Source organism: Xenopus tropicalis, chromosome 2 (genome assembly GCF_000004195.4).
Source record: "Xenopus tropicalis strain Nigerian chromosome 2, UCB_Xtro_10.0, whole genome shotgun sequence".
NCBI classification, from domain to species: domain Eukaryota; kingdom Metazoa; phylum Chordata; class Amphibia; order Anura; family Pipidae; genus Xenopus; species Xenopus tropicalis.
The window spans coordinates 119675982-119694855 of record NC_030678.2 but is presented as its reverse complement, the minus strand read 5'-3'; the positions used below and the strand labels follow the sequence as shown (position 1 = coordinate 119694855).

The 18874-nt window shown below is 34.6% G+C and overlaps 1 protein-coding gene across 3 annotated transcripts in view; it reads left to right on the top strand.

Annotated features, from left to right (window-relative positions):
• The window catches only part of tpp2 (tripeptidyl peptidase 2), a 46353-nt gene that overhangs the window by 20480 nt on the left and 6999 nt on the right, over positions 1–18874 (top strand). For 2 of the 3 annotated variants that reach the window (XR_004221351.1, XM_002933013.5), the window contains exons 18-26: positions 186–302; positions 1739–1839; positions 4267–4363; positions 4806–4943; positions 6008–6252; positions 6883–6961; positions 12878–12916; positions 16038–16189; positions 17154–17250. Coding sequence is in view for 2 of the 3 variants with exons in the window: in XM_002933013.5 (XP_002933059.1) it covers positions 186–302; positions 1739–1839; positions 4267–4363; positions 4806–4943; positions 6008–6252; positions 6883–6961; positions 12878–12916; positions 16038–16189; positions 17154–17250 (1065 nt within the window). In the remaining variant the exon portion in view is untranslated. The remainder of the gene's footprint in view (positions 1–185; positions 303–1738; positions 1840–4266; positions 4364–4805; positions 4944–6007; positions 6253–6882; positions 6962–12877; positions 12917–16037; positions 16190–17153; positions 17251–18874) is intronic. The other variant, XM_002933014.5, reaches the window with a different exon arrangement.

Genomic DNA, 18874 nt, shown 5'->3' with positions numbered 1-18874 from the left:
ACAGTGTCAACCTAAGCGGTGTGAGAAACCGGTCCTGTTTAAATGTAAAAAAAAAATAACCCAACTAAATAAGCTCATTTCCAACAGAGGGTATATTTACTATTAAAAATTCTTTAGCTTATGTGCTTGAGTTTGTGGAGCAAATTATATTGCATATTTAAATTATTGCTTTCATTTTTTTTCAGAGTGGCAAAACTATAGAATTTTGCATTGCACGCTGGTGGGCTAGCCTTAGTGATGTTAGCATTGATTATTCTATATCGTTTCATGGACTTTCCTGTGGAATGCCTCAACTAAACATTGTAAGTCTATGGATTATTTTTTAGGTGGCTAAATTTCTAATTTCTCTAGTCTGGTAGTTATTTTTACTTAGCAAATGATCCCAACAGACTGTCCAATGAACCATAAATAGGGAGATAATAATTAATTGTTATGCAGTATTGTGGTAGGTTAATCAAAGTCATACTAATTTGTTTTATTGATTAGAAGCTAGCATTATAATCTGACAGAATTAAAGTAACAGTAACACTAAAAATTAAGTTCAAAAGTCATTCTATAACCCTCTAACAATACATCTACCCTGCCCAGTGTTTCCTTTTTCAAGTAATTTATGTAAAAATACCATTAAAAAGGCTTCCTGTTGGCTAAAAGAAAAAGGCGATGGGGCACCTTACCAGAACCTTTGTGGTGTGCTCCAGATCACCACCTCAAACCCCAAGCCAGTTACTGCAGCTTTTTTTTTACAAGCCCCTTGTAAACTCTGTTTCTTATTTAGAATTCTTGCAGCATGTGAAGCTATAAATCCCACTCAGTTAATCCACAAGGGGCTAAAAAATCCTTCATAAAGCTGCAGCAACTGGCTTCTGGTTTGAGGAGGTGATGTTGGGAGGTAAAATGGAGCGTGTGCACATAGTCTGCCACAGTTGAAGTCGCAAAGCACTTGAAATAATAAACATTGTGCAGGTTCGATGGAATGGATTTTCGACTGGATAATTTTTTAGTTTTACTGGTCCCTTTCCCTTAAAGAGATACGACACCAAAAAATTTAACTTCTTTTTACATCTGCCATAACATTGTCTTTGCATGATATTCATAATTTTGTCATAAAAGTATTTGCCCAATGCAATTACATTACATTACTTACTTAGTAATTACGTTTCTTATCTGACCCTCCATGTTCCTCTACGAGGGGGCTGCCTTATTTGTGCAGAAGTAGTCTGTTAGAATTAGAAGCTAAACCTGTTGAGAAGGGAATGGACAAAAATTACAAAAGTGTACCTATCAGTGAAAAATGATCAGCATGACCTATAGTTAACTTTTAATGTACAATAATATTTGGAAGAGTAGTTTTTTAGGGCAGTTATCACTTTAAAGGAATACTGTCATGGGAAAACGTGTTTTTTTTTCAAAATGCATCAGTTAATAGAGTTAACAGAATCCTGCATTGAAATCCAGTTTTCAAAAACACAAACAGATTTTTTATTAATATTTAATGTTGAACTTTCACTTGGGGTTAGCCATATTCTTCATTTCCCAGGGTGCCACACACATGTGACCTGTGCTCTGATAAACTTCAGTCACACATACTGCTGTGCTGCAAGTTGAAGTGATATCAGCCCCCTCCCTTTCCCCTCCCAGCAGCTGATTGGCAGAACAATGGGAAGGTAGCATGATAGTGGCTCCCAGTAGATATCAAAAATGCTAAAGAAATGATGTGATTGTTTTGTTTTATTTACAGCATGCATCAGAAGGGATCTCTAGGTTTGATGTGCATTCTGCATTAAGATATGAAGATCTATCTCCAAGTATTAGCTTGAAAAACTGGGTGCAAACTTTAAGGTAATATATTAATTAAAAGAAACCATTAATTGATTGCCTGGATTTTATTTTTCTTTCATGTGATGTTTCTGTTCCTAAAATAAAGTACCATAGCGGTCCTGTTATTCATTTAGGTGGAATATCAACCTGGCAGTGCAATTCAAACTAATTTCCAGTCACTGTTTACTGTTAAATTAATTGTTGGCATTGAATTTACCTTTTCTAAACAACTTTACAATTTTTCATTTTAAATTTTTTTAACTAGTCTTCATAATATGCCTTTCTTTTAAAGGAGAAGGAAAGGCTAAGTCACTTGGGGGTTGCCAAAATGTTAGGCACCCCCAAGTGACTTAAATCGTTTTAGTAGAGTGAAAAGCCGAACTTTAACAAGAAAGTTGGCTTTTCACTCTAGTGTGCATGCGCAAGCGTGAGAAACAGGAAGAAGGAAGCGCTGCAGCTACCCCGGGCTGGTGCTGTTTTCTCCTAACAGGGGCACCAGCCCGGAGTAAAAGGTAAGCGATTAAAGTCACTTTGGGGTGCCTAACATTTTGGCAACCCCCAAGTGACTTAGCCTTTCCCTCTCCTTTTAAGCTTGCAACTAAAAAGCAGTCTGGTTGTTGAGGTCACTGACCCTGGCAACCAAACATTGGCTGTGAGGCTTCAGTTTTATCTTTTCTTAGTGTTTTGGGTTTTTTTTTTTGCTTTTATCGTTTTTATCTTTTTTTAGCTCTCTTCCGTTCATTTTCCATTTTGCCTGGTTGCTAGGGTAATTAAGCCATTGGATTTTATATTAAGGGTTTGCAAACTAACAGATACACCATTGCACAAAGAAAAGTTAATAATAATAGAAATGTATTAGAATACAGGGATGGGATCCCTTATTCGGAAACCCGTTATCCAGAAAGCTCCGCATTACGGAAAGGCCATCTCCTATAGACTCCATTATAAGCAAATTATTCTTATTTTTAAAAATAATTTTCTTTTTTTCTGTAATTATAAAACAGTACCTGTACTAAGATATAATTAATCCTTATTGGAGGCCAAACAAGCCTATTGGGTTTTTTCAATATTTATGATTTTTAGCAGATTTAAGTTATGGAGATCCAAATTACAGAAAGATCCCTTATCCGGAAAACCCAAGGTCCCGAGAATTCTGGATAACAGGACCTGTACTACTTTTTATGTCATACTAAAAGTTAATGTAGAGATGGAATATTTATTTACATGGCAATATTTTATGGGAAATGTTTATAAAGCAACAAATCTGTTTAGAATCGTCTGGAGTGTTTCTGGGTGATATGTGCTCTAAACAGATTGTAAGCAAACAGAGCTTAATGTCAAGACCATGCCAGCACACACACAAAGCACTGTTTGAAAACAATAAAATTAATGGCAGCTGTCATTAAAGTTCAGCTCTAGTCACAGTAAGCGGAAAGATCTTAGCAATTTGACACGCTGTGATATTGTTATTTGTATATATAGTGCTATGGGGTTTCTTTGTTGTTTCTGGATGCTCTGACAGAATAAATAAGATCTCACAAGCACCTTAAAAGAATTACAAAATTAGAAATGGAATTAATTCCATTATGTTAAGGGCTCATGCATACAGGCTCATGCATACAGGCTCATGCATACAGGCTTATGCTTTTCTAAACACATGCTGAGTGCATAAAATATAGATATATTGCATTTATATGCTTTTTTTTTTTTTTTTTTCTAAAAATGCATCTTTTTTGTCAGTTCCAGACGCAACACTGTATTCTGTTGCCTTTTAAACACACATCAAGTGCAGAAAAACACAGTATGTGGCGTTTAAAAAAACAAAACGCAACTCTGAATACTCTGTTGCAACTAGGCACAATACAGTAGAATCAGCTAGCTGATGCATTTATGTGTGTTTAAAGGACATTAACCTCAGTGTTTATTTAATTTGATTGAAGCTAATTGCCTATGTATACGTGTCTTTTAATTAAGCCTGAAACTTCTGCCACCTTTTCCCATTATCTTGGATGGGAAACACCTCATAGCACCAATTCTGGGACTTTTTAGCCTACAAAGCTCCCTAAACTATTTTGGGCTTAAAAAGGTTCTAGAGCTGGCAGTCCTGTTCATATGAATAGGAGACAATTTTGGGTGCCTCTCTACTAGCTGAACCATGCCAGTTTGCTATAGCCCTCACTGTGCCATCAAGGAAATTGTCAAATAAATTTAAGGTAAAGTGGTGGATAGAAATCTGTGATGACAAGGCATTTATTTTCTCCAACCCACACATATTGGTCTCTGTATATCTTCTGTGGCAGAATTTATTAGTAATTTACCTACTACTAGGAAAATCACTTAAATGCTACTATCACAGAGACATCAATACAGAGTCTTAAGGTTTTTTGTGTTGAATGATTTGTTAGGTCTGTCACCCTTGTTTAACAGTATTACCTTCTGAATTTCCAGACCTGTCAGTGCCAAAACCAGACCATTAGGATCCCGTGATATTTTGCCAAATAATCGACAGTTATATGAGATAATTTTAATTTACAACTTTCACCAGGTGAGTGTTCATGTTTTAAACGATTGAGTATGTAGTTCTCAGTAATGATACTGGCCTGTACCAGTTAGTAGAATAGATTTTAATATACACAAGAAAACTGCTTCATAGGATGATGCTGAAATCTTGGACAATTGTACTTCCATGCTCTTTCAATATTGACTAGCAAATGCAGAGTGAGCCGATGGTCTCTCACATGTATAGGTTCCAGGCAATAATCAGCTGAATTTATGAAATTGAAGATTTTTGCTGTTATCAGGCTGCTTTATCTGTAACTACTTTGTATGAAGTTAATTGGGCCTACATTATTCTTTAATGGGGCATATGTTTAGTTGCCCTTTAAGGTGGGACATTTATTTTACATATATTAATATATTCCCTGCCCTAGACTTACCTATTCTGTTATCTGATTATATATTTTTACATTTTCTTCTTCTGGTAAAAGCCTAAAAGTGGAGAAGTGACACCAAGCTGTCCTTTACTTTGTGAGTTGTTGTATGAATCTGAATTTGACAGCCAGCTTTGGATGATGTATGATCAGAACAAAAGACAAATGGGCTCAGGAGATGCATACCCACATCAGGTACTGGTTTGGTATTGTATATGCATGTATACAATAACTTACTCTCAAGAATCTGTCTCTTAAGTATAATGAGCATATTATAGGGGATTTAATTGGTAGGAGTCTATATAACTGTTACCAGAACATTAAAATTACATTACTACAGGGTTGCTGTCAGCCATCTGAATGGCATGATAAAGGATGTTGTAGTTTAAATGCATATTAGCAGTAATTAGAATACATCTCTTCTTTAATTAATGCCCCCCTATACACGTCTGCTAAATTTTATGGTATCTCTCTGTACAGCCTATGATCCTTTAGAGTGTTTACCTGCAAATGTTTCCTGCAAAGAATTAAATGTTTTGGGCTGTTTCCCACATATCCCCCAGTTATATCATTTCACATTTGCCACCCTGCTGGTTTATTAGTCGTAGGCTCTTTGGGGTAGGGTTACCTCTTGTATCAGTTGTTTTTCTTACGCAACCTGTATGTTTCATAAACACCCGTTTATGGTACAGGTATGGGACCTGTTATCCAGAATATTTGGGACCTGGGGTTTTCCAGATAACGGATATTTCCATAATTTAGATCTTCATTCCTTAGTTCTACTAAAAAATTATTAAATTATTTAAACATTAAAGAAACCCAATAGGGTTATTTTTCCTCCAATAAGGATTTATTATATCTTACTTTATCTTAGAATTTGATTAAAATGGAGTCTGAGGGAGATGGCCTTCCTGTAATTTGGAGCTTTCTGGACAACGGATTTCCAGATAATGGATCTCATACCTGTACAATTTTATGAGATATGTTGGCACTTGATAAATGCATGTTTATACTGGTATAAAGGTCTATTATACCACAATATCAGTGCTTCGGTAGGTAATAAGGAATTTATTGGCCAACCAACTTAGCATAGTGATAGCTTTCACAAGATTTAAACTGCAAGTTAAGTACAGATAAATTCACTGTAGTGGTCCTGTATTGGTACAGAGTTCCAGATCATGTAGTGTAACATTTTTAGGCTGATTCTTTGTTGAGCTTTAGTCCTACTTCAAACCAAACTAAGGTGTCTTTCTTTTCAGTATTCAGTGAAACTGGAGAAGGGGGATTATACCATCCGAATGCAAGTTCGTCATGAGCAAATAAGTGAATTAGAGCGCTTGAAAGACCTGCCATTTGTAGTCTCTCACAGAATGTCCAATACTTTAAGTCTAGATATATACGAAACCCACAGCATGGCCCTCTTGGGAAAGAAAAAGGCAAATAGCCAAACGTTACCACCAAAATATAGCCAGCCATTCTTTGTTACAATGCTGCCTGATGACAAGTAAGTATATATTAACCAAGGCATGTCATTTAGTCTGTTTAGTCTTTCCAGATAGGGAAATATGTAAATTGTACTGATAAATGGTGGTAAGATACTTTTTATTTAAGAAAAGAATGCAGGTATATGTTTCTTGGTACTTGAAATAAACAATGCAGCTCTTGACTTTCTCTATTGCTATGCTCAGGGTATCTGGCAGTGCATAAAACTACAAGATGCCATTTGCAGTTCAGACATTTTTGACAAAGATATCTTTTAGAAAAGACCATGTTTTTTTGGGGGGGTTTTTTTTTAATAAAAGAGATCATGTTTTCAAAATACCATTTCTTCCTGCCCCGAACATTCTTTTATGTTACAGTCTTTTAAATTAATTGCTGTACCACCTTTAAGAAGGACTTATCCCTCTTTTCCTAACTCTTAACACTCCTGCATAGTTGATGTGTGCTCAAAGTAAATCTCTGCATTGAAAGTACACATACCTGCACAAATTCACATTTGTATTCCCTTCCTTTCCCTCTTTCTCCCAAAGTCTTCAAAAGTTGGTGCTTTTTCCATGTAGTAGTAGTTTAATTTATGTCTGTTTTTTTTAAATTAATTTTACACTTCTTGATCTCCCTTCTTTGCTTTTAATAGAATACCTAAAGGTGCTGGGCCAGGTTGTTACCTTGCTGGTACTCTGACACTTTCCAAAACGGAACTGGGCAAGAAAGCTGTAAGTATTTCTTTGAAAGATTCTTAATGCTATGTGAATTTATTGCCACAAAATGGCAAGTTCATGTGACCTGCACTGAAGCACAATGCTATGGTAGAATGTGCATGCATTTAAACACCAAATCAGCTGCTGTTTATTGTTTGCCTTATACTCCACAGTTCCTGAAGGCTATTCGTGATGCTCTGGTTTATACCAGTCCAGTTCAGTCATTAGTGCTTTCAACAAATCCCATGGTCTTGTACAATTGAAATTAAGTACATACAATTGAAGTTTTATTAAAAAAGTAGAAAGATTCTTGTGAGTGATCATGACTTCCATGGATGTAGGAATACAAGGGCAGATAAGGTGAAAGGGAGCATAGCATGAAGTCTGGGTTCTAGGTGGGCTGGTTTTTATAGCAAGTGACAGCAAAAAGTGAGATTCTCAAAAAAAGATCTTTTTAAAGCATTACTGTATTGTTTGAATGTACAGCTCTGCATGTTCAAGTAGCACTGTATAAATAAAAATATACGAATATATAAAAGGGAAAAAGGTGCAACTGTATGGAAGTCAAGAAGTTGCTTGTGAGAAAATAAAAAAAATGGAATAATGGTTAAGAGATGAGGTCAATGAGGTGCCAACAGGAGGTGCTGGAGGATAAGCCTGGGGCTGAGGTGGAAAGATCTGTTTCACAATTGATTTATTTACAAGCTTTTTATTCTGTTTCAGTCAGTAATCTGTAATGTAAGAATATTTGTAAAAAATATTTGGAAAACATCCAGTGTGCCCTTACAATGTGGACGCTGTTTCCCTTTAACAGAGAAATAGTCAGCCATGATATAGAAGAATGAACGATCAGCAGTGTATGCACTTTTCACTTTTTATTTGTAGTCTTAAGTAAGTCTTGGTAATAAAAAAAGAGAGCATATTTAGATACATCCTGTGCAGCATAATGTATCGTGTTATAGACACGAAAAAGACAGAACTGGCACACCTCTTATTGTTAAAATTTAACTTTTACTTTCACTAGTTAAAAATGGTAGGTTAAAATAGATAGAAAAGTCAAGAAAAGTTTAAAATGTTACATATCACACCTTGAAAAATGTTTCAATTCTAGCTCTTATCCTCCTAAATAATGTTGCTTGGGAAGTATCTTTATCTGTTATAATTGGTTACATTTGTATCCTTGCTAGTCTGCGTATTGCATATGCCAAAGGAGAGCACGGTCCTTTCATTCAGGTACGTATTGCTAGTCTCTGCACAGAGGTAAAAAAATAAGCACACCATCCATTCAATAAATTTTTAATTAACCCTTCGTGTGTCGTGTGTTTTATTACTTAAATAACCCTTGTTGTCCAAGGGCTCAGATGAGTATTGGACTGTATTTATTTAGTCCTTATTTACTGGGTTACTACAAACTTATCAGGTAAGTATCTTATTATACTCAGGTAAGTATGGTTCTAAAGTTCTTATACTAGATAGAACTCCTAACTATAGACTCATTCTGTTTATTTCCACAGACTCACAGAATGAGTCTATAGTTAGGAGTTCTATCTAGTATAAGAACTTTAGAACCATACTTACCTGAGTATAATAAGATACTTACCTGATAAGTTTGTAGTAACCCAGTAAATAAGGACTAAATAAATACAGTCCAATACTCATCTGAGCCCTTGGACAACAAGGGTTATTTAAGTAATAAAACACACGACACACGAAGGGTTAATTAAAAATTTATTGAATGGATGGTGTGCTTATTTTTTGACCTCTGTGCAGAGACTAGCAATACGTACCTGAATGAAAGGACCGTGCTCTCCTTTGGCATATGCAATACGCAGACTAGCAAGGATACAAATGTAACCAATTATAACAGATAAAGATACTTCCCAAGCAACATTATTTAGGAGGATAAGAGCTAGAATTGAAACATTTTTCAAGGTGTGATATGTAACATTTTAAACTTTTCTTGACTTTTCTATCTATTTTAACCTACCATTTTTAACTAGTGAAAGTAAAAGTTAAATTTTAACAATAAGAGGTGTGCCAGTTCTGTCTTTTTCGTGTCTATAACACGATACATTATATTCGTAAGTTTTCAATACTGAGCACCCTAACATATACCACTGCAGTGCGAGGTTCTCTTTCTACTTTATATACATCCTGTGCAGCAGACATTGAAAGACATATGTAAATTTTTTGAAAAGCCTAGGCATAAATATTTTAGGAAAATTTAATCTGTAGAAAAAAACATTTTGAAGCCAAAATGGTCTCTCTTTACCATCTAAGACAAATTGCTATGTATGTATAGGAAAAAAATGTTTATTGAAATAAAAGAAAGTGGCAAAAATTCTGTATGATTCATTTAATAGTAGATAGCTATAGCACATCTAAGGCTTGCAATGTATGTATGGATACAGTCATTTATGATAAGGGATTTTATTAAAATTGGCTGAAATTATTGACTGGTATAGGGAAATGGTCAGTCACCAAACAAGTAAATTATTTGATAGTTATTGTGTAGCCCTCATATGTGTCAGTCTCTAAACATCAGTCTCCCCTCCAGTGTGGTGTTTTGGGGTTATATGTCCAAAAACTCCATCTGTTTTTATATGGCTAGCTTAAATAAGAACTAAAGCCTAACTAAAGAAGTAGGCTTAAAGTGATTAATAGTGATAAGTGATCATTGCTACATGGCAGCTCAGAAACCAGTGCAATTAGCATCAAAATTTAGTAATCAGCCCTGTAGCATCATCTTATATGACAGACCAACCTCATTTTCTGCTTGATAATTTGTGACTACCCTAAAGTGCTTAATAGATTATCCTGCAATTATTGAAGATTCAAAGTCACCGAGGTTTGATTACGATTTATCAATTTTAATTAGGATAGAAAAGAGTAAAATTAACCCCTATGAACTTGTTCAGTACTTCAATTGATTTTAAGTGCTTAGTGCCCAGCTTGTGAATTAAATATAAAGTTTGTGCAATGATGCCGAGGTTTATAAAAGTACTTGCCCTAATTGACCAAGACACCTAGTGCCCAGTAGTGAATTAATCAGTCTGTAGCATTAATACATTATAATTGATCATTAGAATTAATTAAAAAAATTCATTCACTTCATTCATAAAAGTGCCCATGCTACAGTAATTTAAATATTATCCAAACTAAAATTCAATGTAACCCAAGTACTTCTTTAATTAGTTCCAATTCCATAATCCATTATTGAAAAGTGCCAGTGCTCTAATAAAATATGAATTAATTGTTGCCAATTTTAAAAAACAGAATATTCAACATATCACTTCTATAATTCATTCAGTTAGAGACTGAGAAATATGCGACAATCCCTAAGCTTAACTTCTCAACAACTGCTCAGAGCTCACTGAGCATGTGAGTGTCACAGACACTTTCCAAAATGGGGAACAGAAATTTGGTTTAAAATGAAGAACTAATTTCAAATACTCCAATTGATGTGTCAGAAGTCTTAACATACCATAACAGAGAGAAATACAAAGAATGCAAAGACACGAAGTTCCAAGATTTCCTTGCTATTTTATATGGCTTATGGCTTGAAATGTTTTAAAATGTAAGGCATACTTTCAGCAACACACTGAGTGGTAAAAAGTAGTCTGTCACTACTCCATCTGCATTAGGCAGGGCACTCTCTCTATCACAGTGTTGGGAGTCCGATTCTTAGGATGCTGTGAGAAAATACTAGTACAACTGAAATTTTTTGTGTGTATGTTTTATTTTTTTAGCCTGTCACCTTATCAGCAATAATTGTGGCTTTTTTAAGCATTTGTGATTTTTACAAAGGCATACGCCTTTTATTGGCATCCATTTGTTCTGATTGTTTACAATTTATAAACCATTTTTACTCTTATTTGTTTAGCTAATTATTGATATGTGTTCCAGAAAGGTATATACACCTTAAATGGTGCAGATATAGTTACATGGTAAAAGTCTATCTCAGGGTTAGTAAAAGTGAAACGGAAGTTTGTGTGTTCTTATACGTGAGCAGAAACACATATTGAAATTAGAAAAAAAATGTATTCTACTTATTATTTTTTTTATTCTCATGCTTATATTTTCATTTTAATTTAATACAATTACAGGATGGGACATATCTTATTTATTACTTAATTGGCTTATTAATACCGTCTGTGATTGCAAGTGTTTCATTCCTAAAGTTTGGTGGGTGGGGATACCTTTATCTTGTTTACCTCTTTATGGTAAGCATTATATAATTCTCTATAATTGTTATTCATTTTAAAGGAGAAGGAAAGTCATTTTGGCATTTTACTGCCAATAGATTTGCCACATTAGTGCCACCTAGAACAATATATTTATTCTGCAGAAACCAGTAACATACCTAAGTAAACAGCTTTAGAAGCTTTTTCCCTTTGCTTAACATAGCAGGTGCCATTTTAGGTAGCTTCCTGCCTGCAGCTATATCCCTTATAGCCCTTATATCACACATTCCTAAGGGAGGGGGGGGGAGTTAGCATTCTAGTGGGAGGGGGAGGGGGAGCAGGAGAGAGAAGAGAACTGATCTCTGGCAATGGGAATTAAGGATGTTTCTGAGAGAGGAAGTCAGACACAGGACCATCATGTTTACAAAAAATCCTGTGTTTCTTTTGACAGAGGACTCAGTGCAGCATTACTGTAAGTGCTTAAGGCTGTATTTACATAGACCTTTCTGATAAAGCTTACTTAGTTTTTACCTTTCCTTCTCCTTTAATTGTACTTCAATTCATAATTACAAATCTTATTCATTGCATGTGTTTATCATCTTGTGGGTGATGTGTCTTCTAGCAAGCCTACAGTTGACTTAATTTAATATATCATGGGGTTCGATTTATTATTAAATAAGGGTCAGGATTGGGTAACACAAGATCTAAATGTCACTTGTATTGTTTGCTTCCCTTGTTTTCTTTTGATTATTTTTTTGCCCTTAGTTCATAATAAATCAGGTCCCTTAGTACCCTATATCACAACTTCAGCTGTTATATATCTGCAATAAATCAGGTATTTTATATAAAGTGACTTTTGTTTGATAAAATGTATGCAAGCGTTTGAATCAGGTTATCGCATAAGAGAATGCAAACCCTTAGAGAGTATAGAGCAAACACTTATAGAGTAGGTAGATTCCCACAGTACCTCTAAAGGTATGAATTTCATTCCACCACATTTATTATGTGACACTCCTTGACATTCATGGCTGTTTAGGGCTATGCAGGGGATAGCAGTAGCTTGTTTCATTGAAGTAACAGATGGTAGAATAGTAGATACAGAAATATAAAGGGGTCTGTTTAAGGCTCAGAATGCTTACAGTGGCAGTCCTGTAGTATCTCAGAGCCCACTCTGCATGAGAAATAGTACCTAAAAGGTTATAAAGAGGAATTGATAGTCTTTCTCTACACACCTGCATCAATCAGACATCATAATTCATGTATATCTGCAGATATGTAATCTATAAATGCATATATTTTCACGTTTTAGTGTTTCTGGCCTTGAGAGCACTGTTACTGTGCCATGGGTGCCTTGAATAGCATTTGAATCACTTTCTGTAACTTTCTGTACTAGAAACTTGGTAAATATAATATTTTTGGCAAAAAGATTTGGAAACAAGATTAGTATTTCTGTGTATTATGAAAGTCTATGTTTGTTTTAGTATATATATATATATATATACTCAGGGGTGCAACCAGATGCATGCTTTGGGTAGATTATTTATACTAGGCAGCTTTATCTAAAACTGCATGGTAATCATTTGCTTATGTTGATTATAGTGAACTGTCCAAATGAGTGATGATAAATAGGCAAGACATTCATGACAACCAGATACCATCTGGTTGCACCTCTGTGCCTCAGTAAGCCTAGCCCATGTTAGCTGAAGAGTGTGCATATTTTCTTACAGTATGTTATTCTAACTCCCAGGGGCAGTCTGCAGCAAAGCGACAAGGAAAGTTTAAAAAGGTACTGCATACCAGTTATTTATGTGATCTTTGCATATATGGCATACACTGTTAAATATGCTTTTGCCCTTGGGATGTAAGGATATTAGATTTATATCAATATAAATGCAGTTTAATCCCAGGTAGCCGTATAGTGTTGGTAGAAACACTAAGAGGCCTATTTATCAAAATTTGTATTTGTGTCATTTTCAGACTTTTTCTACTTTCTGTTAAAAAAAAAAATAAAAAATCAGAGTTTAAAAAATGTGATTGAATAAAACAGTTAAAGAACTCAAATACTTGAAATTGGTAGTTTTTGCAAAGCTTGGAAAAATTTTTTTTTGCCCATGACAGCTAGAACATGTTTTTAAATCTCAATTTAAAATTCATGATTATTAACCCATAAAAATACAAACGTTGATAAATAAGCTTTACAAGAGTTAAAGAACTTTCAGAATGAAAACTTATCCAACAGATTTATATATATATATATAGATATATAGATATATATATTTATATCTAAATTTGTGTCCTAATAATTGGCCTATCAAAGAATTTTATCAAATTGTCATGTTCATATAAGTAAATTACTCTTCTCTACTTTTGAGCCACCATTTTTTGATGTCCTTATGTATATCAAACTGTCTAAGTAATGGGCTGTTAATGTTCTGTATTTGTATGCAGACCTGCAGTGTTTAAGGGGTTTAGGCTCCCCCCAGGCTATACTAATGATGATGATACAACAGGCGATGTGTATTTTAGGCATTATTTGGCATAAGAGAGTCAAATATTAGCATTATTCCGTTTCTGTGGCCTTTTTTAGAATTTTTTAAGGCCAAAAAAAAAAGTCTTTCTAAAGTTTAAAAGATTAATAGAGTTAGTCTTGCAGTTTGTTTCTTCCATCTTTATAATGTGTCTTCTTGGGGTGCCTGTGACCAAAAAACACATCAGTGAATGAATGGCATTATCACTGAGTTAAGTACATTTTCTTGAGCTTTTACTAATAGTTTAGAGGCAGTTTCTCATATCTGTTTATTGTATCTAAGATCTCACTTGTGTTTTCGAGGTTATACATCCTCTAAAGGCTCTTAAACACATTTACATATTCTGGTTATTGGCTGGGTGGTAACAGATTTGTTTCATTGTTAAGTCAAGTAGATGTGTTTCAGGCTGCTTCTCAGATCTGGGATTTCTTTTCCCTTTATAGTGTGGGGGGGGGGGGGGGGCGGTGCTAATCTACTAATGTAATTCTAGGTCATCCTTTTATGTTTTGTGACTGCTAAATAGGGCAAATTTACTTTCCTTTAGGGATTTTTTTTCTGCTATATAAAAATGAGTTTAAGAAGGATTGTTAATGTTGTTGAGATTTTTCTACTGTAAAAATTGAGAATCATTTGAAAAATGCATAATTAGTAGACATTTTTCCCAGTGAAATGTAAACGAGGAACAGTGGTCCAAGCTCATATGAAATATATTTTTTGAATAAAAACATGGCAATTCAGCTGCAGGCCAGCAGGCTGGGTGGGATCCTCCAATGGACAAGATGGTGCACTGCAGTACAAGATGTTAGAACAACAGCACATTGCAGATATCATGGGCATTAGGTTCCCTATTCTGGCACATAAACAAGATTTTGGGATGATTCAGAGCTTGTTTTAATAAAAGTGCCCACAAAATTGCACCTGTCTGCTTGCTGTGATATTTAATTTGAAGACTAAAGGAAACAAGATCTATACAATGTGCATAGTGTGAGTAAGGTTTATTTTACCCAACTACCACAATAGAAAAAAAAATGGAATTATTTCTTAGGGTGACAGATCCCCTTTAACTAATCTACCTGAAGTATGCATTTAAATTAAGAAATCTTTAGACAAGTATATACTTACATTGGCATTTGCAATAGCATTTTACATCTCAGAAACCACTGTAATAATATAGCTGTATATATAATAGTTCAGGATTAAACAGTATTGCAAATATCTTAAGAAATACTGAAAATTAATGTAGTGTTATTAAAATTAAATTTTAATAACCAAATTGTTGAAATAAGGCAGTATACAACTGTGTAAACATGAGTTTAATCAGTAGGACTTGTGTTGGGTGTACATTTTGAAAACATATATACAATTTAAGATCAGCATTTTTGAGGAGATAACAGTCAGACAGATTATTGGTCACAATAAAACCTTCTGCATAATGATCTTCTCTTAATCTGTAGCCTGAAACACAGGGAGCAGTTATCCAAAGTGACTTTCAACCTTTGTGTGTTGCATTTGACAGTATTCCCTTTACTAGCATTATATGGAATGTGATGACAAAACTTTAGCCTTGTTCCTTAATCAGAGGTCCATTTATTCTTGAGATGTTCAGAATCCCAAATGTTTTGCTTTTCACAGAACACCTTATGATCACTAAAGATTGAGCCAAACCTTATCTGAGTTCCAGTTTGTATATTCAGATTTAAGCACAGTCCCAAAACATTGCATCATCTGAAAAATAAATTAAGTTTTCCAGTGTTATAAATGCAAATAATGCAATAAGTGGGGGCTTTGGTTGAATTCTGAACTGAATATTGGCCTTAGTGCATCCATAGTTCCTGTGACAGAGAAAGAGGGTACTTCTTTATTTTGTCCTGAAATTTGTTACCAAAAATATGGTTTAATACGTTTTAGTCAATATTCTGTTTTTTCTTAAATATTCTAATGGTTCAAGTATAAAGCAGCCATGAAAAAAATTACTTTTTTGTTTTGGTTTAGATTTCCACGATTGTGGATTTATTACCCATGAACTTTTGTAAGAGTAAAATCTGCTAGAAACATTACAAGTTCAAACTTCTATTTATTTGCATGTTAGGTGGATTCTCCTACCTGTATAATGGTACATTGAACTGAAATCCTTTTTCCATGAACTTTTGTAAGAGTAAAATCTGCTAGAAACATTACAATTTCAAACTTTACGAAATTCCATTTATTTGCATGTTAGGTGGATTCTCCTACCTGTATAATGGTACATTGAACTGAAATCCTTTTTATCATGTTTGTTTTATTTTCTGTTTGTTTGTTATTGTCACAACCAGGAATTTTTCATGTTTTAAATGATTGTTAAGTAAGTCAATTTAAATATTTTTCTCCTCTCCATAAAAGGATGTGATTTCAGTTCACTATCACTTGATCCCACCTTCATCAAAACCTAAGAATGGGACCAAGGAAAAAGAAAAGGAGGCAGAAAAAGAAAAAGATGTTAAGGAGGAGTATGCTGAAGCGCTTAGAGACTTAAAGATTCAATGGATGTCAAAGTAGGTCTACAAACTAACAGGAAATCCCTTTGCTTTCACTGCATGGGTAATTTGGAACAGGCATTCTTGGCTTCCAGCACACCACAGAATGTGGAATTTCAGCAGCTAATTTGCCCACTGCCAGTGATAATGGTTTAAAGATTTGGTTTTTAAGCTTATTTTTTTATCTTTTTATTTGGGGAAATAAAATCAAGTACTAAAGAGAAACTGCTTTAATTAAATTGGGCATTAAGACAAATTAGGTTACAGTTTGAATTTAATAGTGTATAATGTACTGTTGGTACTAAACTGGTAAAAGTTGTGCATTTTCTTCAGAAACACTACTATAGTTTTTATCAGTGATCCACAACTAGTGGCTCGTGAGCAACATGTTGCTCACCGATCCCTTGGATGTTGCTCTCAGTGCCCCCAAACCAAGTAGTTATTTTTGAATTCCTGACTTGGTCGCAAGTTTTGGGTGGATAAAAACAAGATTTACTACCAAATAGAGCCTCCTGTAAGCTGATAGTGTGCATAGAGGCTGCCTGATAGCCAATCTAAGCCCTTGTATGACACCTCCATGACCTTGTATGATGCTTGTGTTGCTCTTCAAGTCTTTTTACATTTGACTGTGGCTCACAAGTAAGGTTGGGGACCCCTGATTTATATAAATAAGCTGCTAAGTAGCCACTGGGAGAAAAGGCTTATGTTACAAAGGAGATAAGTAAGAGTCTGTTATCTGCTATATAACCTGTACCTTTTCTTCTTGGATGGTTGTTCCAGTGGCTACTTAGCATCTTGTTCATATATACTACAGTATATTAGTCAATAGTACTAAATATAGTAAATATAGTAAATATTTACTTAATGTTTTATTCAAGTGATTGTTATAGCCTTATTTTTTATTTATCTGTAACTTTATTTAAAGCTGAGAGGACCAGGCCAATCATTGGAAATAAATGGGTCTAAATGTTCTCCATTGCAGGCTTGAAAGCAGTGATATCTTTACTGACTTAAAAGAGGCATATCCAAATCATCTTCCTCTGTACGTGGCAAGACTGCATCAGTTGGATTCTGAGAAGGTAAAGTCATTACACATATTGTGATTCAGACAATATCAGAATAAAATAGGTTTTTATAAATCGTGTTTAAATGAGAGCAATCACATCTAATGATGCCCCCAGTAGCTCCCCAACTTTTTTGCTGATTCACAGCCCGTACTATGGACTGGTTTCAGTTATCCGAGATTAGGGACCGAAACTGTGTATGTATCTAATGTAAAACTGATATAGAAGATAAATTAAACCCATGTGCTCAGTATTGTTTAGAAAGGTGGGGGTTTTCTGGATAAGGGGTCTTTCTGTAATTTGAATTGCAATACCAGGATTGTATTGTCACCCGCATGAATTTATACTAGCTTAGTTATAATCATCTATATTGTGCTGTTACTATTACAGATAAAAATAAATTTAATTAAATAATAAGAATTGTATTCTTAAAATTGACTATATGGCAAATTGTATTCCCACATTTCTGAGCTTCCTTGGTAATCAGCTTCTGGATAATATCTGTGCAGCATGCCATTCATATCAGTGCCCAATGCCTTTCAGCTTCTTTATAAATCATGTTATTTAAGTTGTTCCTAAACTACTCAAACTATTTCATGAAGAGCAAACCAACCATTTTTGCCAGTTGCACTGTATTTACACAGGCCCTTGTTCATTACTAGAGCTCAAAAAGATTACTGCTTATTTCTGAAAGATAAAATTGCTTATGTGTTAAGATATGAAACTTTGTTTTTATGCAAATCCATAGAGGAAAGGCAGCACTAAGTTAGGGGTAAGTAATACATTTGCTCAGTATTTTAGATTTTTATTACACAAATAATATAGCTGCTGCACTACTGCAAGTATTATTCCCAAGGCATCAAGCCATATTGCTATTTGCAGCCTGCAAATATCTGTAATCTATACTCCTCTTAATGAGAAAATGTTTAAAATGGAATTTCCAAAATTGTCTCCTCACAGAGCTGAGATTCTCACTAATCTGTTTATGGCAATTTGAGCTCATTGAGTTATCAATTGTACCTAAGTTAAAGGAAAAATATACCCCAAAACAATGTACTTCCCTTTAAACATATACTGCATAAACAAGTTTGTATGTAAAACCCTGCTTCATCTAAATAAACCGTTTTCTTAAAAATATACTTTTTTAGTAGTACAGGTATGGGACCTGGTTATCCAGAATGCTCGGGGCCTGGGGTCTTTACGTAATTCGGATCTCCTACCTTAAATCTGCTAAAAAAAAAAAGTAATTAAACCCAATAGGGTTGTTTTGGCTCCAATTTAATAATCCAATTAATTATGCCTTAGTTGGGATCAAGTACAAGGTACTGTTTTATTAGAAAAAGAAAATCATTTTTAAAAATGTGAATTATTTGATCAAAATGGAATCTATAGGAGATGGCCTTTCCGTAAGTCAGAACTTTATGGATAATGGATTTCTGGATAATGGGTCCAATACCTGTATGTGCTATTGGGTACTCCTAAGTAGAAAATTGCCATTTTAAGAATTAGGGGCCACCCCCTGGGATGATAGGATTCACAGTGCACACAAACAAGCCAAGTCACACATACAAGCAAAGGCACACAAACATGTTAGGTCACATCAGCCAATTAATGGACAGAGTTCTGCTTTTTACTCTCA